Consider the following 24,452-nt stretch of genomic DNA (forward strand, 5'->3'; position numbering starts at 1 on the left):
TCCTCACTTCATTTCAGAATACAAGTCACTTGATGATTGTGAGGAGCTGGTGATCAATGCTACAGTGACAATCAACAATTTATCTTACTACCAAGTGAAGAATTCCATAATTCAAGACAAAAAGCTATATATTGCTGAATGTAAGGTTCAGAGTTGGATTTGGATAAATGAGTGCTCATTTGAAGTTTCGATTTTATTAACTAAACACAGAGCAGGAGACATTACTATCTTCTGCCTTCTGGTAGAAAAATGTTTTAGAGCCTGATGATTCTAAGAAATTAGAATATGGGGAAACTAGAAATGGGAAAAATTAGTTTCTTAGTTCTTGCTAAAGTCCCTTACAGTTTGTATTTTATTGTCATTTGAAAATTATCAGTATTGAATATGATGTTGATTTCCATTAACCTTTAAGTTAAAACTTAAATTCACTGATTTAATTTCTCTGGTCACCAAATCCAGTGCTCTTAAAGCTTCTTGTCAGTCACAACATGGATGGAATCCTGGAGGCTGTGCGTGTTTTTGGAAATCTCTCCCAGGACCGTGATGTCTGCGATTTCATTGTGCAGAACAATGGTGGGTTAATGACACTAGAATTCATAAACATTCACTTTTTGCCAATAATCAGCTGAGTGGTTTTGCAGCTTGAGTCATTACAGTGTTATACTTGTTTCTGCTTTGAGATTTGTAAAGCTCCATGTTTAAGGCTCCTGGCTCAGGATGTCAAGATGGATCTAGGCAGTGTTCCCCTTTGCCTTGTGAATGGCCTTCTGTGCTCCAAGATGGGGTGTGTGTATGTCTAACAGAAACAGTGAATCTTGAGTTATCACTTTTGTCTGGGGGCATATTCTTAAGAAGACATTCTCTTTTATGTACTAGAATGTCTATTACATTTTGCTTATAATAGCAAAAAGTAGAAACAACCTAAATGTCCCTCAACAGAGAAGAGGACAAATTCATTATGGTATATTCATGAAATAAAATGTTCTCTAGCATTTAAAAGCAATAGGAGGATATATACAGAGGAATGCCATGAATATAAGTTTTAAAACATACAAAACTACCTTTTGCTTCTGCATTGGTATTGCTTCTGCACAGGTATTCATGTAGTGATGCTATACAGTATAAATAGTAATTGGAAATAGTAAACTCCAATTTAAGACAGAGTTCAGGCTGGGTGCAGTGGTTCAAGCCTGTAATACCAGCACTTTGGGAGGCTAAGGTGGGAGGATTGCTTGAGGGCACGAGTTTGAGATCAACCTGGGTAACATAGTGAGACCCCATGTCTACAAAAATTTAAAATTAGCCAGACGTGGTGGTGGCACAAGTCCCAGCTACTTGGGAGGCTGAGGCAGGAGGATCACTTGAGCCCAGAAGTTTGAGGCTGCAATGAGCCATGATTGTGCCACTGCCCTCCAGGCTGGGAGACAGAGCGAGACCCTATCTCTAAAAAATAAAAAAAAAATTAAAAAATTAAAAAAGGACAGCGTTCACGTTTGGAAGGAAAGGGATGTCCAAAGATTATATTTGGACCTATAATGTTATTTATTATCAAATAAGAATTGTTTATATTTATTATGCACAACACGTTGTTTGTTTGGAATGTAATGTGTTATTTCTTAAACTGAGTGGCAAGTACCCACATGTTTATACCCTTTGTATGTCTCAAATATTTTTGTATGTCTCAAATATTTTTGTATGTCTCAAATATTAGCATACTTTGACTCTTTGTGTGTCCCAAATATTTCATGTAACAATAATTTTAAAAACATAACTCTACATGTTCGTAATGGAAAATTTCAATAATACAGATACGAAAAGCAGCAGCAGCAAACCATGCCCCATCCTCACTACCTGCAGATAACTGCACATTTTGCTGGGCACTATTTAGCCTCTTAAGAGCACATATGTATGTGATGTTGCCTCTGCCAAGCTCACTGCCCAACCCAGTCAACAGTGCCGCGGCTAGAACAGGGCAGCCCCTCTCAGGTGCACGTACTGTGGGAGGAGGCAGAATGCACACTTTACTCACTCTTCTCCAACCCTTTGCTCAGCGTCTGCTGAGGGATGAGAAAACAGGACAAACAGTTCCCAGTTCCATTTCCTAGGAGTAAGGGAAAATGATTCCCCTGAGGCAGGAGCCTGTCCTGCCTTGAGATGTCCCTATACTGGAAGGCCTGCCTTGCCCCAGGTTGGTTTTCAGCAGTCTGAGTCTTACACGTGGCCCTGGGAGACTTCAGGAATGATCCCACCAGGAGCCAACTCCCCTCTCCAGGACTGTGTATTTAAAGACAGTTGCTGCTGAAGGTTCAGGAACACCCTTGAGAACAACTGGAAGTTAGATGAGTGTCACCTGTGCTGCCTCCTTTTTACCAGCTGGGACTCTTTCACTGCCGTGGAGAAGCAGCTGCTGCCTGGGCCAGGTTTTGCAGTTATCTGGGGATTGGGGGAGCCAACTCTGAGAGTGGTGGGTATTGGGGAACCCACTGCTGCGTGATGGATAAAGCCTTAGGAAGAATGAGTTAAGTCCCTTAACAGGGGTTCTGGGTTTGCAAGCCACTCCCCATTTCGCCTATACCATCTGTAAAACAAGAGACAGCTGGGAACCCTGAACTTTTACTGGTCTGCATTTGCTCTCTTCCCTCGTAGTCCACAGATTCATGATGGCGCTGCTGGATGCTCAGCATCAGGATATCTGCTTTTCTGCCTGTGGTGTTCTCCTCAATCTCACTGTGGATAAAGACAAGCGTGTCATCCTGAAAGAAGGAGGTGGCATTAAAAAGTAAGTTTCAAGGCGTAGAGTACTGACTCTCTCAGGATTTGAAGGACATCATTTTCTTGGGAGCTTTGGCCCTTTCATCATTCCTGTGGGACAAAGGTATTTCAACACTGGGAAGCCCCTAAGCTGAGGCTAACGAGGGGGTTTAGATTCCACTGGATACTTAAAATAGTGCAGAAGTAGGCCAGGCGTGGTGGCTCACGCCTGTAATCCCAGCATTTTGGGAAGCCGAGGTGGGTGGATCACTTGAGGCCATGAGTTCGAGAGCAGCCTGGCCATCATGGTGAAACCCCGTCTCTACCAAAAAGACAAAAATTAGCCAGGCATCGTGGTACACGCCTGTAATCCCAGCTACTCAGGAGGCTGAGGCAGGAGAATCGCTTGAATCCGGGATGCAGAGGTTGCAGTGAGTGGAGGTTGCGGTGAGCCGAGATCGTGCCACTGCACTTCAGCCTGGGCAACAGGCTGTCTCAAAAAAAAAAAAAAAAAAAGTGTAGAAGTAGATTATTGCTACTTTGTAACCACTTAAATTTATAGATAAGGAATTATTTTAAGTGATCACTGGATTATACTTACATATCACAGAAGGATAATCATTATGCTAACAATATTAAAATTAAAGACAGATTCTGACCTAATAACTTCTCAATTTGAATTTTATTAACTCAGGTTAGTGGATTGTTTAAGAGATTTTGGTCCTACTGATTGGCAGCTGGCCTGCTTGGTTTGTAAAACTTTATGGAACTTCAGTGAAAACATCACTAATGCTTCGTCATGTTTTGGAAATGAAGACACCAACACACTCTTACTCCTGCTCTCATCATTTTTAGGTAAGACTCTTGACTATGATGAATCTGTGAGTTTTATCACAGTGTGAGATAGTTTTTTTCTGTGACCTGTTTGGATAAATATTAGTATGCATTTAGGTGACTATATTTCTATAAGCAACAAGAGTATGTTAAAGATTACTATAATTTGGAACTATCTGAAGAGGCTGAATGCTATTTACAATGGGGACAGAAGGACTTTCAACTCATTAAATACAATCATGATTTCTTCTGTGGCTTTTTTTTTTTTTTTTTTTGCATTTTCTCTACAGTGCATAAATATAAGACCTCAGCATAAATGTATTTCTGTTGTTCAAAAGCAAATAGACACTGTTGTAATTGAGAAAATATGGCTAAAAGCTACTCAATTAAGTCATGCTTTTAAATGAAGCTGTACATTTTAATTAGCTACGTTAATTATCACGTGGGTGAGGGCCTGTGAGACTATTTGGCATTACAATGGAGTTTATATCCTTGAAGGGTAGGAAATCACTGATACAAATCAGAGGAAAGAAGATTGTTTCTTTCTTTTTTTGGGACAGGGTCTTGCTCTGTCACCCAGGATGGAATGCAGTGGCGTGATCACTGCTCACTGCAGCTCTAAACTCCTGGGCTCAAGTGATCCTCCTGCCTCTGCCTCTCAAGTAGCTGGGACTACAGACACGCACCACCATGCCCGGATAATTAAAAAAAAATTTTTTTTTGTAGCGATGAGGTCTTGCTGTGTTACCCAGGCTGGTGTCAACCTCCTGGGCTCAAGCGATCCTCCCACCTCAGCCTCCCAAAGTGCTGGGATTACTGGTGTGAACCACCTTGCCTGGCCAGGATCACTTTTTACATTTAAAAAATTTTTTTAATTTTAGGATAAATTTTTCATCCTGGGTGAATTCTAAAAACAATGATTTGGGTCAGCAAATGAGTGTTTTTAATAATCCTTTTTCCCAAATAGAGGAGATGTACCCACCACTGCCCAGCCACCGTACTAGATCCGGGAGGCCATGTGGAAAGGCTCAAGGTCACTTGGAAGCCATAGGTGCTGAGTTTTTAAATTTTGAGCTTGACTTCTCTGCAACCTGAGAAAGCTTAACAGACACCTTTCCTTTGCACTCCTTCACTAACCAGAGTGGAGGCTCCCAATCCTGGCTGCAGAGCAGACTCACTTGTGGAACTTTTAAACACACAGATTATCGGCCGTTCCGAAATGATACTGTATCATCTCCAAGATGAGGATAATTAATGTCCAGATTGCAGGGTGATAAATGAGCAGATGTGTATAAAGAGCATAACACAGTGCCTGCCACATAGCAAGCCCTCAGAAGGTGGCTGACGTGCTCTGGAAACTCTTTAAGTGTTGTAACACTGTGCCACTAAACAGAAACTGGAACTCAGGAGTTGTTTGAAATAACTGGGTTTGCTGGTTGATGTGAAATTTGGTTTTTCCAGGTAAATATAATTTTGTACATGTGTTTTAAAACACAATAAGGAAAAAAATGAGCATTTTTTTTTTTAATCATTGAGGTTCACAGTCGGCTCCATGAGCATTAAACTGACTCAGGTTGCAGGGAGCAGAAGTGCATGTTCAGGTTGCCTTAATTCAGTTCTCGATGGTGGTAGAGCATTGAAATCAGCTGTGGAGTTAAACCCCCAAAAAACGAAAATCACCTTCCTGGCCCCAGCCCTAGGAATTTTGATTCAGAAGCTCTGGGATGAGGCTGAGACTCTGTGTTCAAAGTTCCACAGGTGAGTCTATTAGCTAGGATTGAGAGCCCCTGCTCTCATTAGCAAAGGAGCTTAAGGGAAGAGTGTACAGAGAAGAAAGAAGCCAGGAAACAAGATACTGCTCAAAGCCTCCCAGAGAGCCAGGCAGGAGCCAGAGTCCCAGGTGACCCCTCAGCCGTTGGCGGCGGCGTCATGAGCTCCGCCCCCTGGGCGCCACCATTCTGGAGACCCAGCTGTGTTGTGTCTGCTGTTAGGGAAAGAATTCTCTTCCCCACTTACTTCCTCTAGGCTCCTTCTAGATCATGGCTTCAACTACCTCCAGGCTTCCACTGCTGCCCTCCCTGTGTCTGTCTGTTGCCAGGGCACTTTCCTATGTCACCCACTCAGGGAGAAGGTATGATTGGCTCAGTGAGTCACTGTCCTGTGGCCCAGGGCTTTCCTGCGTAGGCAGCAGCTACCCGGTGACTGGCTATCTGTGGTTTCCTTTGTTACCCAAGTCTGGGGCAATCAGCCATAAATAACAAGGATGATGGGGCTGCGGGGCCATGTGCCATAAAGATGGATCAGAAGGTGTGGGCCTGGCTGGCTTCTCAGCAGGGGCAGTGTACCTGGAAGGCACTTCATTTTAGTGGGCCCTGCTGCCTGTTACAGTCACCCCTTGGTATCTGGGGGGATTGGTTTCAGGGCCTCCCTCGGATACCAACACAGATGCCCAAGTGCCTGATATAAAATGGCATAGAACCTAATGCTAAATGACGAGTTAATGGGTGCAGCAAACCAACACGGCACATGGATACATATGTAACAAACCTGCACATTGTGCACGTGTACCCTAAAACCTAAAGTATAATAATAAAATAAAAAATAAAATAAATAAAAAAATAAAATGGCATAGAATCGGCAGTTCACCAACACACATCTTCCTGCATGCGTTAAACCATCTCTAGACTACTTATAATACCTACAGTGTGAACGCTATGTAAATGGTTGTCGTGCTCTGATTTTTATTTGTATTCTTTTTATTGTTGTTGTTTCAAATATTCTCTATCTGTGGTTGGTTGAACCTGTGGATGCGTGGCCCGTGGATGCGAAGGGCTGACTGCGCTCCATTCCCAACTTTTGCGTAGCCAAATTGGGCTTCTGATCGTGCTTCTCCCGCCTCTGTGCCTTTGCACATGTTCTGTTTCATTTCCTACCTGCCCATCCCAATCTGCCTAGCCAGGTGGAGGCCCTTCCCACGTAGCTTCTCAAGCCCACAGTCGTAGGCTAGTCATGGGAAATCTATACTTTTTATATAGCAATCAATCATGAATTGTGTAACTTGTCCTGTAATTATCCTGTATTATTATTTTGTGAATTTTATCTTATTTCCCCTTTCCAACTGAACCACCTTAGGAAAAGGATATTGCCTCATACAAAGAGGGTACTTGATATCTGCATGTGGATTGGCTAACAATGGTGGTACTTTTGTTTCAATAGTGCTATATCCTTTTAAAAGCATGTTTATTCTATTTTTGAAAGATCTGAGGCCATCAGCTGGGTGACAGAGACGGAAAGTAGGTTTTAGGACAGTTAAGTGGCTTGCCTGAAGTCATACTGTAGCAAAGGCAGGACTTCCCATCCGAAAACAAACAACTAGCCCTGTGTTTTCCAGCTGCTCCGTTACCTACAACACCCTTACTCCACCGCACCCCGTGCAGGGGGACTGTGGCATGGATAACAACAAATAAACACAGCTCACTCAGGGAGCCAAGCCACTGTGCAGTGCATCCCAGGTTTCTCACGTGAGCTCCTCTTCACGAACCATGGAGACTGTGCCTCGTGGGCTGGGTGGTGGGCTGTGCTGCCTCCTGGCTTTTCTCTCGGCAATGAGCACTCAGACTCTGACTTCTGACAGGGTCGTGGCTGTGTCTGGGCAGTGGGACTGCTGCAAGTGAAATGGGCATGTGCGTGAGAGTATACTTGCATTTCAATTCTTTTACAAAGATAGCTAAAAAAAAACAAAAACAAACAACAACAACAAAAAAAAAACAGGCCATTTTGGAAACAGGATGAGCTGTTAAATTACCAAGGCCCGTGTTGAAGTATGAGCACTGTTTTTGGAAATACTGGTATGGCAATTTCTATAGTAATGTAAGTTACCTAACTTTTTCTTGCTGAGTGACTAGAAAAAAAGGAGAAGTAATGTATCCTCAACATCGTTGGAATGTTGACAGTCTTTCTGGAAAGTGGCTTTAAAAGAACGTGGTCTGAAACTTCCCATTATACTGCAGTCATGTCTTATAAGCTTATAAGCAGCGTGTTGATGCTGAAGTTCTCAGTGGTGTGCTGAGCACTCCAGACTACCATGAGCCCCTCTGCGGGGAGCTGGCACCTGATGACCATGTGTGTAGTTTATTGTTGCAAATGGGAAGTACGCTAGGCTGTTGTATGTTCATCATAAGTTTCGTGGCAGTGGGACCTTAGGTTTTGTGACAAGGGTAGAGTGGGGCCCCACGTTCAAGTTGGAGGATCACATCAACCTATGTTGAAGAGCTATCAGGTGCTTCTAGAACATTCGACAGCTTTGCCTTAGAATGGTCAGGGCGATGATAAATCCCTTAAACAGCCATCTGCTGCTGAACAGCTAGCTAGGAAATAGTGTAGTGAGTAAAGGAAGCTTTTATAGATGCCACAGGACACAAACTTCTAATGATGATTGTGTTGTAATGATCATTGATACATTTATATTTTAGGGTCTTTTAATTCTTTCTAATACTTTGACCCAAATTTTAGTATTTGGAAGCATGCTGTGCCTAAAGAAAGCTTAAGAATGATTGGTTATCTAAATAAGCACTTTTCACACTGCAGGTCAGGAAATCGATTTAGTTGGTTGTGACCAGCATCTTTAAAAAATGAAGTAGCAAAGAAAGAAAATGTCAGAATGTATTATATTTAGTAAGGACAAGTATTGTAATGTGAAACATTTGTTTATTTGTATATAAGTACGTATATGTATACAGAGTCATGATGTAAAATATTGTGAAGCACAGTTTCTAACTTATGATGATTCAAATCTTAAAAAGAATTAAAGGCTGAGTGCAATGGCTCATGCCTGTAATCCCAGCACTTTGGGAGGCCGAGGTGGGAGAATCACTTGAGGCTAGGAGTTCGAGACCAGCTTTGGCAACGTAGTGAGACCCATCTCTACTAAAAGTGAAAAAATTATCTGGGTATGTGTGTTTTGTAGTCTTTGCCACTCAGGAAACTGAGGTGGGAGGATCACTTGAGCCCAGGAATTCGAGGCTACAGTGAGCTATGATTGCACCACTGCATTCCAGCCCGGGTGACAGAATGAGACTCTGTCTCTTAAAAAAAAAAATTGAATCATAGATCTAAATTTTTACTCAATCAGCCTCTGCTACTCTTTGCAGTACAAGTTCCAAAATTTAATATCCCATGTGATATGGCACTTTTAATGTATGTTGCTGTATTTACTTTGAAACTTTAGACCTCATTTCTCTTACCTCTAGCTGTTTGGCTATTCTTATTATCTTGTCTAACCCAATTTAGAATTAATATGGTTTGAGGGTAGATTAACTATAGGCTGGGCCTCAAGACAAGTAACATGGTCTTGACATTAGATTTTAAAAAGCCACACACCCAACAGAGATTTTGCTAAAACCACTAAATCCAACCAAAGCCCTAGGAGAAAGAAGGGACTATGACATGCCCAGGCCACACTGCTCAGCCGCCAGCAGCTTGGGAAAGAAGGACTTCTACAACAGAATGCATTTTCTTTCTTTTCTTTTTTTTTTTTTTTTTTTTTTTTTGAGACAGAGTCTCTCTCTGTCACCCAGGCTGGAGTGCAGTGGCACAACCATGGCTCACTGCAACATCTGCCTCCTGGGTTCAAGTGATTCTCCTGCCTCAGCCTCACAAGTAGCTGGGACTACACGCGCCTGCCACATGCCTGGCTAATTTTTTGTATTTTTAGTAGAGGTGGGGTTTCATCATGTTGGCCAGGCTGATCTCGAATTCCTGACCTCAGGTGATCCACCTGCCTCAGCCTCCCAAAGTGATGGGATTATAGGCTTGAGCCACCATACCCAGAATTTATTTTCTATACAACAGAATTCATTTTCTATACAACAGAATTTTACTTTTATACAACAGAATTCACTTTTCAACAAAAGTTTAATGTTCAGAAAATCTGGGAAACAGTGAGCAGGAAGATGGCCTAGAAATCTGAAATCATTGGCTGGGCGCGGTGGCTCACACCTGTAATCCCAGCACTTTGGGAGGCCAAGGTGGGTGGATCACCTGCGGTCAGTAGTTCAAGACCAGCCTGGGCAACATGGCAAAACCCCGTCTCTACTAAAAACACAAAAAATTAGCCTGGCCTGGTGGCACATGCCTGTAGTCCCAGCTACTTGGGAGGCTGAGGCACAAGGATCACTTGAATCTGGGACATGAAGGTGGCAGTGAGCCGAGATCACACCATTGCACTCCAGAGCAGACTCTGTCTCAAAAAAATGGAATGAAATCTGAAATCACTGAGACTACCTGACTCTTTTTGTCCAGAATTAGCCAAACAGGAAGAGCTTTGAACGTATCAAATATCGCCTGCATTCTCCTCCCCTCGGGGCCCAGTTATCTCATGGGTGAGGAGATCCAGATTTGCTTACAGGGTCTCCATGGAGCTCCTTGCCGAAGTGTTTGCGTCTGCCTGGAGCTTATCTCAGAACTGCATAGTTGACCACTTGGTTGTGATGAGAGGAAGGTACAAACTGGGATTCCAGACTCCCTTATCTTATTTTGGGTGGTGACACTAACACCCATAGTGCCAAAGTACACAGTGAATGTACACAAATATTCAGTGTAGAAAATCTGATATCAACAGAGTCATGAAGCATTTTATAATAGGATTTTAATTGGCCCTATAAAAAAAAGTGCTGGCAGCTGGGTGCAGTGGCTTACGACTGTAATCCTAGCACTTTGAGAGGCCAAGGCGGGCGGATCACTTGAGGTCAGGAGTTGGAGACCAGCTGGGCCAACATGGTAAAACTCTACTAAAAAGACAAAAATTAGCCAGGCATGGTGGCACATGCCTGTAATCCCAGCTGCTCAGGAGGCTGAGGCAGAAGAATTGCTTGAGCCCGGGAGGCAGAGGTTGCAGTGAACCGAGACTGCACCACTGCATTCCAGCCTAGGTGACACAGTGAGACTCCATCTCAAAATAATAATAATAATAAAAAGTGTTGGCAATTTAAGTAACAACATCTGTGGTTGTTTTAGGATTTAGTGGTTACCATTTTAGAAGTTGGCCTTATGTCACAGATGTAGGAAGTGGCAGAGCTAATCTGACTGGCAGGTTGGTGCACTTTTCTGAAGTCTGTCACACAGGGTGTGAGGCTCAACGTCAACATGTAAAATTGCTGTGGCAATCAGCACAGAAACCTCAGTGGCCATTTATCTTCTTACTTGGATTGAATATATTTATGGTGTTCCCAGAACGCAGGGTGCCCTTGGATTAAGAATTGAAGTTGTACTTTTTGCATTTTATTCTTACAAGTTCTTTTCTGCATGATCCATGGGCTCACTTGGGATTCTAATACCCGTTGGGATTCTCAAGGTCTCTCAGTTTTCAGTTACGGAGAGAGTTTGGGGGTGGAAGGTTGTCTTTCCAAAATACTACTTCCCTGCTGCTTTGAAGCCAGCAAAGTTCTGATTTTCAGTAAAGTTTAAAGTGTCAAATTTAACTGAGCTATTTTCCTAAAAGATTTCCTGATTCCTTTTATATCTAACCTTTGAAGTAATTAACTTTTCTATGTACACATAAGGAAGTAACATATTAATACGTTGTTTATTCTGAGAAACTGTGATCTGACTTTTAGATACAAACTTACATATAAAAAACTAAGGAGTTAGTTGAAATAAGGGTTCAGTTCGATCTCGGATTTTTTATTTTTTGAGACAGGGTCTTGCTGTGTCGCTTAGGCTGGATGGCGGTGGCATGATCGTGCCCCACCGCAGCCTCAATGTCCCGTGCTCAAGTGATCCTCCTGACCTCAGCCTCTTGAGTAGCTGGGACCACAGGCACATGCCCCCCATGCCCAGATAATCTTCTGATTTTTTTTTTTTCTGAGCTGTCACTGTGTTGCCCAGGCTAATCTTGAACTCTTCGGCTCAAGCAATTCTCCTACCTCAGGCTCCCAATGTGTTGGCATTACAGGTATGAGGCACTACACCTGGCCAGACTTTTTTTGAAAAAAAATATTGCCCATTTAAATTAAGATACCAAAATATACTAATTGTCAACTAATGGGCTTGGCAAGGTAGCTCACACCTGTAATCCCAGCACTTTGGCACTTGGGGAGGCCCAGGTGGGAGGATTGCTTGAGGTCAGAGTTGGAGACCAGCCTGGGCAATACATGGAGACCCTGCCTCTCCAAATGAAATAAAATAAAATGATGTATTCATAAAGAACAGAAGAGAGTAAAGAACTTCTCTGAAATCCTGTGTTATGTTGGTATTAAAGGATGACCCAGGGTGAGTTTAACTCATATCATCAAAATTAAACTATATTCAATAGGATTACATTTCTAAATAATGCTGTAATTTAAATTTTTCTAATACAGATGAAGAACTAGCACTGGATGGCAGTTTTGATCCAGACCTAAAAAACTATCACAAACTCCACTGGGAAACAGAATTCAAACCTGTGGCACAGCAGCTTCTAAACCGAATTCAGAGACATCACACCTTCCTGGAACCCCTGCCCATTCCCTCTTTCTAACATGATGCAGATTAACAGTAGAAACAAGAACTCACGTCTCCCTCATTCTTAAGAACTGGTAACAAACGTGAACATTTTTTTCAGCATTAACAAATGTGGAAAGTTTTTCAAGAACTGGTTTTAGTGAGTAGCTGAAGTATTTTTTAAAATTAAGCATTTCTTCTTGTTAGGTATTATGGAAAAATGAATATACATGTTATGTTTCCTGTTAGGAGAAATATAAGATGAAAATGTATGCATTTTCAAGTAAATGACTTTTTCTTCTATCCTCCATTAAACAATTTAGTTCTAGTCTTAAAATCTTGATTTAGCAATTTTGGAATTGAAGTGTTCATAAGTTAAATGAACTGTGCAATGAAGGCTGTTAGATTATATAGAAAGAAGGGTAGTCAACACGAGTGGAGCACGTTACAACATAGGATCTGTACTAATTCTTACTATGTCAAATAATAAATGTTCTCATTAGGTACCAGTATTTTTTTGGTCTTTATATTAAGAGAAGGAGTAAGCAGAAAAACTTAAAGAAAACTGCTTTGGGCCATCTGTTCTTTATTAAATAAGTAAAATAGATAAAACGAGAGTATCTTTTCATTTGAAATAAAATGACTGGACTAAGACAGTCCTTCTAATTGTAACGCTCCGTGTTTGACAGGTGATGTAATGTATTAGAAAGAATGCAGGCTTAGGTGAATGGTTGACCTGAATCTGAATCCACGCTCTTCCCTGCCAGCTTTGTGGGCCTGGAGCAAGTAACTTAATTTCTTGAGCTGCAACTGCAAAATGGGAATCACATCTATTTTACTGTAGTGTAGTTTGGAACAAACCATTAAACGGGCAAATGGCCCAGTCCAGTGTATGATGTGGAGTGGGTGCGAAAGAACATTATGATGGCAAGCACTTTCTTAGCTTGCCATCCTTTGTAGGATGAGTTTGGCCTTTGAATAAATGATCAAAAAACAAAAGATTGAGATTACTATTATTATCCTATACTAGCCAAATGAAGATGAGTTGGAAATAAAAATAAATTTGCTGGCTCACACCTGTAATTCGGCACTTTAGAAGGCTGAGTGGGGAGGATCCCATGAGGCTAGGATTTCAAGACCAGCCTGGGCAACAAAGTGAGACCTCATCTCAACAACAAAAAGTAAATTTACTACTCTGCTTGGAGAAAAGCTTTTATTAACAGCTCATTTCTCACCCTACAAAACACCAAGACTCATGGGATGAGAGCAGGCATCCCAGACTGAATGGGTTCTTGAAGCCTATTAGAATAAACCAGCTGGGCATGGTGGCTCACACCTGTAATCCCAACACTCTGGGAGGCCGAGGCGGGCATATCACCTAAGGTCGTGAGTTCGAGACCAGTTTGGCCAACATGGTGAAACCCCATCTCTACTAAAAATACAAAAATTAGTCTGGCATGGTTGCACATGCCTGTAATCTCAGCTACTCGGGAGTCTGAGGCACGAGAATCTCTCTTTTTTTTTAATTATTATACTTTAAGTTCTGGGGTACATATGCAGAATGTGCAGGTTTGTTACATGGGTATACATGTGCTGTGGTGGTTTGTTGTACCCATAACCCATCATCTACATTAGGTATTTGTCCTAATGCTATCCCTCCCCTAGCCCCCAACCCCCTGACGGGCCCCAGTGTGTGATGTTCCCCTCCCTGTGTCCATGTGTTCTTACTGTTCAGCTCCCACTTATGAGTGAGAACATGTGGTGTTTGGTTTTCTGTTCCTGTGTTAGTTTGTTGAGAATGATGGTTTCCAGATTCATCCATGTCCCTGCAAAGGACATGAACTCATCCTGATTTATGGCTGCATAGTATTCCATGGTATATATGTGCCACATTTTCTTCATCCAGTCTATCATTGATGGGCATTTGGGTTGATTCCAAGTCTTTGCTATTGTGAACAGTGTTGCAATAAACATAGATGTGCATGTGTCTTTATAGTAGAATGATTTATAATCCTTTGGGTATATACCCAGTAATGGGATTGCTGGGTCAAATGGTATTTCTAGTTCTAGATCCTTGAGGAATCGCCACACTGTCTTCCCAATGGTTGACCTAATTTACACTCCCACCAACAGTGTAAAAGCGTTCCTATTTCTCCACATCCTCTCCAGCATCTGTTGTTTCCTGACTTTTAATGATTGCCATTCTAACTGGCGTGAGATGGTATCTCATTGTGGTTTTGATTTGCATTTCTCTAATGACCAGTGATGATGAGCTTTTTTTCATGTTTGTTGGCTGCATAAATGTCTTCTTTTGAGAAGTGTCAGTTCATATCTTTTGCCCACTTTTTGATGGGGTTGTTTTTTTTTCTTATAAATTTGTTTAAGTTCTTTGTTGATTCTGGATATTAGCCCTTTGTCAGATGGATAGACTGCAAAAATTTTCTCGTATTCTGTAGTGAACTGCCTGTTCACTCTGATGATAGTTTCTTTTGCTGTGCAGAAGCTCTTTAGTTTAACTAGATCCCACTTGTCAATTTTGGCTTTTGTTGCCATTGCTTTTGATGTCTTAGTCATGAAGTCTTTGCCCATGCCAATGTCCTGAATGGTCTTATTGCCTAGGTTTTCTTCTAGGGTTTTTATGGTTTTAGGTCTTACATTTAAGTCTTTTATCCATCTTCAGTTAATTTTTGTATAAAGTGTAAGGAAGGGACCCAGTCTCAGCTTTCTGCATATGGCTAGCCAGTTTTCCCAACACCATTTATTAAATAGGGAATACTTTCCGCATTGCTTGTTTTTGTCAGGTTTGTCAAAGATCAGATGGTTATAGATGTGTGGTGTTATTTCTGAGGCCTCTGTTCTGTTCCATTGGTCTATATCTCTGTTTTGGTACCAGTACCATGCTGTTTTTGTTACTGTAGCCTTGTAGTATAGTTTGAAGTCAGGTAGCATGATGCCTCCAGCTTTGTTCTTTTTGCTTAGGATTGTCTTGGCTATGTGGGCTCTTTTTTGGTTCCATAGGAAATTTAAAGTAGTTTTCTCCAATTCTGTGAAGAAAGTCAGCGGTAGCTTGATGGGGGTAGCACTGAATCTATAAAATACTTTGGGCAGTATGGCCATTTTGATGATATTGATTCTTCCTATCCATGAGCATGGAATGTTTTTTCATTTGTGTCCTCTCTTACTTCCTTGAGCAGTGGTTTGTAGTTCTCCTTGAAGAGGTCCTTCACATCCCTTGTAAGTTGTATTCCTAGGTGTTTTATTCTCTTTGTAGCAATTGCAAATGGGAGTTCACTCACGACTTGGCTCTCTGTCTGTTATTGGTTTATAAGAATGCTTGTGATTTTTGCACATTGATTTTGTATCTTGAGACTTTGCTAAAATTGCTCATCAGCTTAAGAAGATTTTGGGCTGAGACAATGGGGTTTTTTAAATATACAGTCATATCATCTGCAAACAGAGACAATTTGATTTCCTCTTTTCCTAATTGAATACCCTTTATTTCTTTCTCTTGCCTGATTGCCCTGGCCAGAACTTCCAGTACTATGTTGAATAGGAGTGGTGAGAGAGGACATCCTTGTCTTGTGCTGATTTTCAAAGAGAATGCTTCCAGCTTTTGCCCATTCAGTATGATATTGCCTGTGGGTTTGTCATAAATAGCTCTTATTGTTTTGAGATACCTTCCATCAATACCTACTTTATTGAGAGTTTTTAGCATGAAGGGCTGTTGAATTTTGTCAAAGGCCTTTTCTGCATCTGTTGAGATAATCATGTGTTTTTTGTCATTGGTTCTGTTTATGTGATGGATTACGTTTATTGATTTGTGTATGTTGAACCAGCCTTGCATCCCAGAGGTGAAGCCAATTTGATCATGGTGGATAAGCTTTTTGATGTGCTGCTGGATTTGGCTTGTCAGTATTTTATTGAGGATTTTCGCATCGATGTTCATCAGGGATATTGGCCTGAAATTTTCTTTTTTTGTTGTGTCTCTGCCAGGTTTTGGTATCAGGATGATGCTGGCCTCATAAAATGAGTTAGAGGGGATTCCCTCTTTTTCTGTTGTTTGGAATAGTTTCAGAAGGAATGGTACCAGCCCCTTTTTGTACCTCTGGTAGAATTAGACTGTGAATCTGTCTGGTCCTGGGCTTTTTTTGGTTGGTATGCTATTAATTGCTGCCTCAATTTCAGAACCTGTTATTGGTCTATTCCGGGATTCAGCTTCTTCCTGGTTTACTCTTGGGAAGGTGTATGTGTCCAGGAATTTATCCATTTCTTCTAGATTTTCTAGTTTATTTGCATATAGGTGTTTATAGTATTCTCTGATGGTAGTTTGTATTTCTGTAGGATCGGTGGTGATATCCCCTTTATCATTTTTTATTGTGTCTATTTGATTCTTCTCATTTTTCTTCTTTATTAGTCTGGCTAGTGGTCTATTTATTTTGTTGATCTTTTCAAAAAACCAGCTCCTGGATTCGTTGATCTTTTGAAGGATTTTTTATGTCTCTATCATTTTCAGTTCTGCTCTGCTCTTAGTTATTTCTTGTCTTCTGCTAGCTTTTGAATATGCTTGCTCTTGCTTCTCTAGTTCTTTTAATTGTGATGTTAGGGTGTCAAATTTAGATCTTTCTTGCTTTCTCTTGTGGGCATTTAGTGCTATAAATTTTCCTCTATACACTGCTTTAAATATGTCCCAGAGATTCTGGTACATTGTGTCTTTGTTCTCATTGGTTTCAAAGAATGTCTTTATTTCTGCCTTCATTTCATTATTTACCCAGTAGTCATTCAGGAGCAGGTTGTTCAGTTTCCATGTAGTTGAGCGGTTTTGAGTGAGTTTCTTAGTCCTGAGTTCTAATTTGATTGCACTGTGGTCTCAGAGACTGTTTGTTATGATTTCTGTTCTTTTCCATCTGCTGAGGAGTGTTTTACTTCCAATTATGTGGTCAATTTTAGCATAAGTGCAGTGTGGTGCTGAGAAGAATGTATATTCTGTTGATTTGGGGTGGAGAGTTCTGTAGATGTCTATTAGATCCACTTGGTCCAGAGCTAAGTTCAAGTCCTAGATATCCTTGTTAAATTTCTGTCTCATTGATCTTTCTTGTTAAATTTCTGTCTCATTGAAAGTGGGGTGTTAAAGTCTCCGACTATTATTGTATGGGAGTCTAAGTCTCTTTGTAGGTCTCTAAGAACTTGCTTTATGAATCTGGGTGCTCCTGTATTGATGCATACATATTTAGGACAGTTAGCTCTTCTTGTTGCATTGATCCCGTTACCATTATGTAATGCCCTTCTTTGTCTCTTTTGATCTGTATTGGTTTAAAGTCTGTTTATCAGAGGGTAGGATTGCAACCCCTGCTTTTTTTTTTTTTTTTTTTTTGCTTCCCATTTGCTTGGTAAATATTCCTCCATCCCTTTATTTTGAGCCTGTGTGTCTTTCCACATCAGATGGGTATCCTGAATACAGCACAACAATGGGTCTTGACTCTTTATCCAATTTGCCAGTCTGTATCTTTTAATTGGGACATTTAACCTGTTTACATTTAAGGTTAATGTTGTTATGTTGTGAATTTGATCCTGTCATTATGATGATAGCTAGTTATTTTGCCTGTTGTTGCAGTTTCTTCATAGCATCAATGGTCTTTACAGTTTGGTATGTTTTTGCAGTGGCTGGTACCGGTTGTTCCTTTCCACGTTTAGTGCTTCCTTTGGGAGCTCTTGTAGGGCAGGCCTGGTGGTGACAAAATCTCTCAGCATTTGCTTCTCTGTAAAGGATTTTATTTCTCCTTCACCTATGAAGCTCAGTGTGGCGGATATGAAATTCTGGGTTGAAAATTCTTTTCTTTAAGAATGTTGAATATTGGCCCCCACTCTCTTCTGGCTTGTAGCGTTTCTGCTGAGAGATCCACTGTTAGTCTGATGGGCTTCCCTTTGTGGGTAACCCGACCTTTCTCTCTGGCTGCGCTTAACATTTTTTCCTTCATTTCAACCTTGGTGAATCTGACGATTTTGTGTCTTGGGGTTGCTCTTCTCGAGGAGTATCTTTGTGGTGTTCTCTGTATTTCCTGAATTTGAATGTTGGCCTGCCTTGCTAGATTGGGGAAGTTCTCCTGGTTAATATCCTGAAGAGTATTTTCCAACTTGGTTCCATTCTCCCTGTCACTTTCAGGTACACCAATCAGACGTAGATTTGGTCTTTTCACATAGTCCTCTACTTGCAGGCTTTGTTCGTTTCTTTTCATAATTTTTCTCTAATCTTGTTTTCTTGTTTTATTTCATTGAGTTGATCTTCAATCTCTGATATCCTTTCTTCTGCTTGATAGATATGGCTATTGATACTTGTGTATGCTTCACGAAGTTCTTGTGCTGTGTTTTTCAGCTCCATCAGGTCGTGTATGTTCTTCTATAAATTGTTATTCTGGTTAGCAATTCGTCTAACCTTTTTTCAAGGTTCTTAGCTTCCTTGCATTGGATTAGAACATGCTCCTTTAGCTCGGAGGAGTATGTTATTACCCACCTTCTGAAGCCTTTTTCTGTCAATTCGTCAAACTCATTCTCCATCCAGTTTTGTTCCCTTGCTGGCAAGGAGTCGTGATCTTTTGCAGGAGAAGAGGCATTCTTATTTTTGGAATTTTAAGGCTTTTTGTGCTGGTTTCTCCCCCATCTTTGTGGATTTATCTACCTTTGGTCTTTGATGTTGGTGTCCTTCAGGTGAGTTCTCTGAGTGGACGTCCTTTTTGTTGATGTTGATACTATTCCTTTCTGTTTGTTAGTTTTCCTTCTAACAGGCTCCTCTGCTGCAGTTCTGCTGGAGTTTGCTGGAGGTCCACTATAGATCCTGTTTGCCTGGGTATCACCAGCGGAGGCTGCAGAACAGCAAAGATTGCTGCCTATTCCTTCCTCTGGAAGCTTTGTCCCAGAGGCATACCTGCCAGATGCCAGCCAGAGCTCTCCTGTATGAAGTATCTGTCGGTTCCTACTGGGAGGTGTCTCCCAGTCAGGATACATGGGTGGTCAGGGAACCACTTGAGGAGGCAGTCCGTCCTTTATCAGAGCTGGAACGCTGTGCTGGGAGATCCGCTGCTCTCTTCAGAGCCAGCAGGCAGGGACGTTTAAGTTTGCTGATGCTGCACCCACAGCCACCCCTTCCCCCAGGTGCTCTGTCCCACGGAGATGGGGGTTTTATCTATTAGTCCCTGACTGGGACTGCGCCCTTTTTTTCAGAGATGCCCTGCCCAGAGAGGAAGAATCTAGAGAGGCAGTCTGGCCACAGCAGCCTTGCTGAGCTGCGGTGGGCTCCACCCAGTTCAAACTTCCCAGTGGCTTTGTTTCATGAAAATCTCTTGAACCTCGGAGGTGGAGGTTGCAGTGAGCCGAGATTGTGCCACTGCACTATAGCCTGGGCAGCAGCGCAAGACTCTGTCTCAAAAAACAAAAACAAAAACAAAAAAAACCCCTACATTTCCAGGAACAAATACACTTTCTAAGAATGGTTCTAGTCTGGGGCTTATACCTGATGTGGCTCAGCAAAATCCTCTAGGGACACTCGCCTTATTGTAGTCCATAATGTAAGTATATGCTGGTAGATTCACTCCAATAGATGAAATCAGTTTAAGTCACAGGGGCTAATTTATCTAAAACATTCACAGATATAATGTATTTCATCCATAGCAAGCTATTTATTCTACTTTTAGTAGTGGGAAAAAAAATCAAACCCTCCCCTTGCCAAACAGCCCCCTTCATATTTATGACTAATATAGTAACTGATGGTGGGATCCCATTATACCTATTCTCTTCCATACTTAACTGCTCCCCTCAGACCCACACACAAGCTGGACCATTTGGAACCATCTACTTAAACAAAACCTGTGGTTAAAAAAACACGTAAAATCTACCATTTTAACCATTTTAAGTGTACAGTCCGATAGTTTAAGTATATTCACATTGTTCTGCAACAGATCTCTAGAACTCTTTCAGCTTGTAAACTGAAGCTATACACACTAAACAACTCCCCATTTTCACACCCACCAGCTCTTGGCAACCATTATTCTATTAATACTTTCTGTTTCTATGACTTTGACTACTTGATATCTCATATAAATGGAGCCATACAATAGTTGTGTGTGTGTTACTGGTTTATTTCACTTAGCATAATATTATCAAGGTTCATCCATGTTGTTTCCTGTGATAGGATTTCCTTACTCTTTTTTTTTTTTCTTCCCTGAGACAGAGTCTCAGAACAGTCTCTGTTGCCCAGGCTGGAGTACAATGGCATGATCTCGGCTCACTGCAACCTCCGCTTCCTGGGTTCAAGTGATTCTCCTGCTCAGCCTTCCAAGTAGCTGGGATTACAGGCATGCACCATCATGCCTGGCTAATTTTTGTGTTTTTAGTAGAGATGAGGTTTCACCATGTTGGCCAGGCTGGTCTTGAACTCCAGGCCTCAAGTGATCCACCTGCCTCAGCCTCCCAAAGTGCTGGGATTACAGGTGTGAGCCACCTGTGCCCTGCTGATTTCTTTCCTTTTTAAGACTGAATAATATTCCATTCTATGAATATACCACATTTTCTTTATCCATTCATCTGTCAGTGAACATTTGGATTGCCTCCATATCATGGGTGTTGTGAATAATGTTGCCATGAATATAGGTATGCAAATCTCTCTTTGAGATCTTGTTTTCAGTTCTTTTGTGCGTATACTCAGAAGTGATGTCTTAGTTCAAGCTGAGATAACAAAAAAAATAGTTTGGGTGACCTAACAAAAGTTCATTCCTCACAGTTCTTAAGGCTAGGAAGTCCAAAGTCAAGGTGCTGGCCAGTTCAGTTTGTGGTCAAGGCCCTCTTCCTGGTTTGCAGAGGGCTGCCTTTTTGCTCTATGCTCACATGGTGGAGAGAGAGATCATCTCTCACCTGTCTCTCCTTATAAGGGTTTACTGCCACTCATGAGGGCTCCACCCTCATGACCTAATTACTTCCCAAAGACCACAGGGCTTCAACATGTGAATTTTGGGGGAACGCAAATATTCAGTCCACAGCAAGCGGAATTGCTGTATCATATGGGAATTCTATTTTTAACTTTTTGAGGAACCTCCATCGTGTTTAAGTGGTGATTATCATTTTACATTCTTACCAATACCACATAAATGTTCCAATTTCCCCACATACTCACCAACACTTGTTATTTTGGGAGTTTTAAAAATAGTAGCCACCCTGACGAGTGTGAGGTAATGTGTCTTTGTAATATTGATTTACATTTCTTATAATTAGTCATGCTGAGCACCTTTTCATAATTTTTGTTTGTTGGTCATTTGTATATCTGGAGAAATGTCTATTCAAGTCTTTGGACTTTTTTTCTTTTGGAGATGAAGTCTTGCTCTGTCACCAGGCTGGAGTGCATGGAGTGCAGTGGCACGATCTCAGCTCACTGCAATCTCCGCTTCCCAGGTTCAAGCCATTCTCCTGCCTCAGCCTCCAGAGTAATCCCAGTGGGTTACAGGTGCACACCACCACGCCCAGCTAATTTTTATATAGAGATGGGGGTTTCACTATGTTGGCCAGGATGGTCTCGATCTCCTGACCTCATGATCTGCCTGCCTCGGCCTCCCAAACTGCTGGAATTACAGGCATGAGCCACCACTCCCGGCCCCATTTTTTAGTTATTTGGTTTTTTGAGTTGTAGGAATTCTTCATATATTCTGGATATTAACCTCTTATCAAACATATGATTTGTAAATATTTTCTCCTATCCCATAGGTTGCCTTTTCACTCTGTTGATTATGTCCTTTGATGCACAGACATTTTTAAGTCTGATGTAATTCCAATGGTCTTTTTTTCTTTTGTTGCCCATACTTTCTGTGTCATATCTAAGAAATCATTGCCAAATCCAATGTTGTGAAACTTTCCCCGTTTTCATCTAGTTTTACAGTTGTCAATCTTACATTTAGGTCTTTGAGTTTTTTAATATATAAGGGTCCAACTTCATTCTTTTGCATGTGCATATCTAGTTTTCTTAGCACCATTTGTTAAAGAGACTGTCCTGTCCCTATTGAGTGGTCTTGGTACCTTTGCTAAAGATCATTTGGCTATATACGTGAGAATTTATTTCTGGACCCTATTCCATTGGCCTGTATGTTTGACTTTGTGCCAGTTCCACATTATTTTGATTACTGTTGCTTTGCAGTATGTTTTGAAATCAGGGAGTGTGAGACCTCCAACTTTGTTCTTTTTCAAGATTGCTTTGGCTATTCAGGGTCCATTGAAGAGTCTAGATGAATTTTGGCATGGAATTCTCTACTTCTGTGAAAAATGCCATTGGGATTTTGATAGAGATTGCATTGAATCTGCAGGTCACTCTGTGTGACCATGAGATGTCTATTTATTTGTGTCTTTGATTTCTTAGTAATGCTTTACAGCAGGGGTCCCCAACCCATGGGCCATGGGCCATGGGCCAGTACTGGTCTGTGGCCTGTTAGGAACTGGCTGCACAGCAGGAGGTGAGTTGTGGGCAAGCAAGCATTACTGCCTGAGCTCTACCTCCTGTCTGATCAGCTGCAGCATTGGATTTTCATAGGAGCTTGACCCTATTGTGAACTGTGCATGTGAGGGATGTGGGTTGTGCACTCCTTATAAGCATCTAATACCTGATGATCTCAGGTGGAACTTGTGCACTCCTTATAAGAATCTAATACCTGATGATCTGAGGTGGAACAGTTTTATCCTGAAACCATCCCCCACTGCACCGTCCACCCTGAGTCCGTGGAAAAACTGTCTTCCATGAAACCAGTCCCTAGTGCCAAAAAGGTTGGGGACTGCTGCTTTACAGTTTTCAATGTATAAGTCTTTTGTCTTAGTCTGTTCAGGCTGCTGTAACAAAATACCATAGACTGGGTAATTTATAGATAACAGAAATTTATTGCTCACAGTTTTGGAGGCTGGGAAGTCCAATATCAAGGATTTGGTGCCTAGTGTTTTCTTCCTCACAGATGGCACACTCTAGCTGTGTCCTTACATGGTAGAAGGGGAGCTCTCCAGACCTCTATTAAAGGACACTAATCCCATTCATGAGAGCAGAGCCCTCTTGACCTTATCACCTCCCAAAGGCTTACTTTTTAATACCACCACATTGAAGATGACATTTCAACATACAACATACATCAACATACAAATGTGGGGGGAGACACAAACATTCAGCCATCACATATCTCCTTGGTTAGGTTTATTCCTAAGTATTTTATTCCTTTTGATCCTATTGTAAATGGAATTGTTTTTCTGGATCATTCATTGTTAGTGTATAGAAATACAACTGATCTTTGTGTGCTGACTTTGTATCCTGCAACTTTGCTGATTTTATGCTTCCTCTTGATCACACCATCCTCAGCTGGGGAAGAGCTAGGGTGAGCAAAATCCACGAACTTTCCCAGCCTTTTGGTGCAGCCTTTTCCTGGCTTTGCATTTGCTTAAGTGCTGCAGTTTCCCAGTTGGTTTCTAGAGTTCTCACAAAGGTATTCTGGCCCACATATTGTTAACTCAGCACCTCTGGAAGAATGAGGACATGGAGTTCCCAAGTCCATCATCTTGCTGACATTACTCCTATCTACCAGTGTTAGCAAAAAACTAGTATGATGATTCATATATGATATTCACATATACAAATATGCTAATAAAATTTCTGATTCGTATATGATATTCACATATACAAATATGCTAATAAAATTTCTGATTCATATATGATATTCACATATATGAATATGCTAATAAAATTTCAGAGTATATTGATTAAAAAATGCTTATCCAACAAGTTTTACTTATCTACTTATCTCCTGGTGGTATCAAAATCAGTCTCATTCTTAGAGATCATTAAGCTTGGACTAATAAAAAGTTTTCCCAAATATGGCCAAAAAACTCAAATTTTAACTCTTGAATCCTGGGAACCTCAACCAGAAATCTTCTCATGATTATTTTAGAAAAAAATTTTCCTCTGGTTGGGGAAGGTTTTGATATCCCCAGTGTAATGTACCTTCCCTAATTATTTTGGAAACTACTGGTTTCAAAGATTATATAGTAACATTAGAAATCCTGTGTGTTTAGTTTTGAGAAAACACTCCAACAGGAAGCACCTGCTAAATGGGAGGCATTGAAACATTAACTTTGTATCACATGCACTTTTATTACTTTAGGTATAAACATATTTTTTAACTCATTAAAATTTTGATTTCAATTTCTAAGAAGTGATTATAAGTTCCAGTGGACTAAATGCATTCTAGTTGATCTTGTTTTGTGATCACTCTACTGCTGATTAGAATCTCTACTAGAAATTTTGTATTTTCAAGAGGAGGAACAAAGAGCAGAAATGGGATAAGTAAAATTTTAACTAAACTATCTTCTTGGGTTCAATTGTA

The 24,452-nt window shown here is 41.1% G+C and overlaps 2 protein-coding genes across 9 annotated transcripts in view; one reads left to right on the forward strand and one right to left on the reverse strand.

Moving 5' to 3' along the window:
- The window catches only part of ARMC2 (armadillo repeat containing 2), a 126,626-nt gene extending 114,059 nt beyond the window's left edge, over nt 1-12,567 (forward strand). For 6 of the 8 annotated variants that reach the window (XM_055260752.2, XM_055260769.2, XM_055260761.2 and 3 more), the window contains 5 exons: nt 18-140; nt 460-573; nt 2,647-2,779; nt 3,446-3,606; nt 11,943-12,567. In XM_055260752.2, the coding sequence (XP_055116727.2) occupies nt 18-140; nt 460-573; nt 2,647-2,779; nt 3,446-3,606; nt 11,943-12,100 (689 nt within the window). In that variant the 3' untranslated portion in view covers nt 12,101-12,567. Of the gene's footprint in view, nt 1-17; nt 141-459; nt 574-2,646; nt 2,780-3,445; nt 3,607-11,942 lie in introns of those variants that run through there. The other 2 variants (XM_055260780.2, XM_055260788.2) reach the window with 2 other exon arrangements.
- The window catches only part of SESN1 (sestrin 1), a 124,810-nt gene continuing 107,498 nt past the window's right edge, over nt 7,141-24,452 (reverse strand). The window contains exon 10 of the mRNA XM_055260847.2: nt 7,141-7,249. Within this exon, the coding sequence (XP_055116822.1) occupies nt 7,199-7,249 (51 nt within the window). The 3' untranslated portion in view covers nt 7,141-7,198. The remainder of the gene's footprint in view (nt 7,250-24,452) is intronic.

This window comes from Symphalangus syndactylus, chromosome 2, assembly GCF_028878055.3.
Source record: "Symphalangus syndactylus isolate Jambi chromosome 2, NHGRI_mSymSyn1-v2.1_pri, whole genome shotgun sequence".
Classification (NCBI taxonomy): Eukaryota; Metazoa; Chordata; class Mammalia; order Primates; family Hylobatidae; genus Symphalangus; species Symphalangus syndactylus.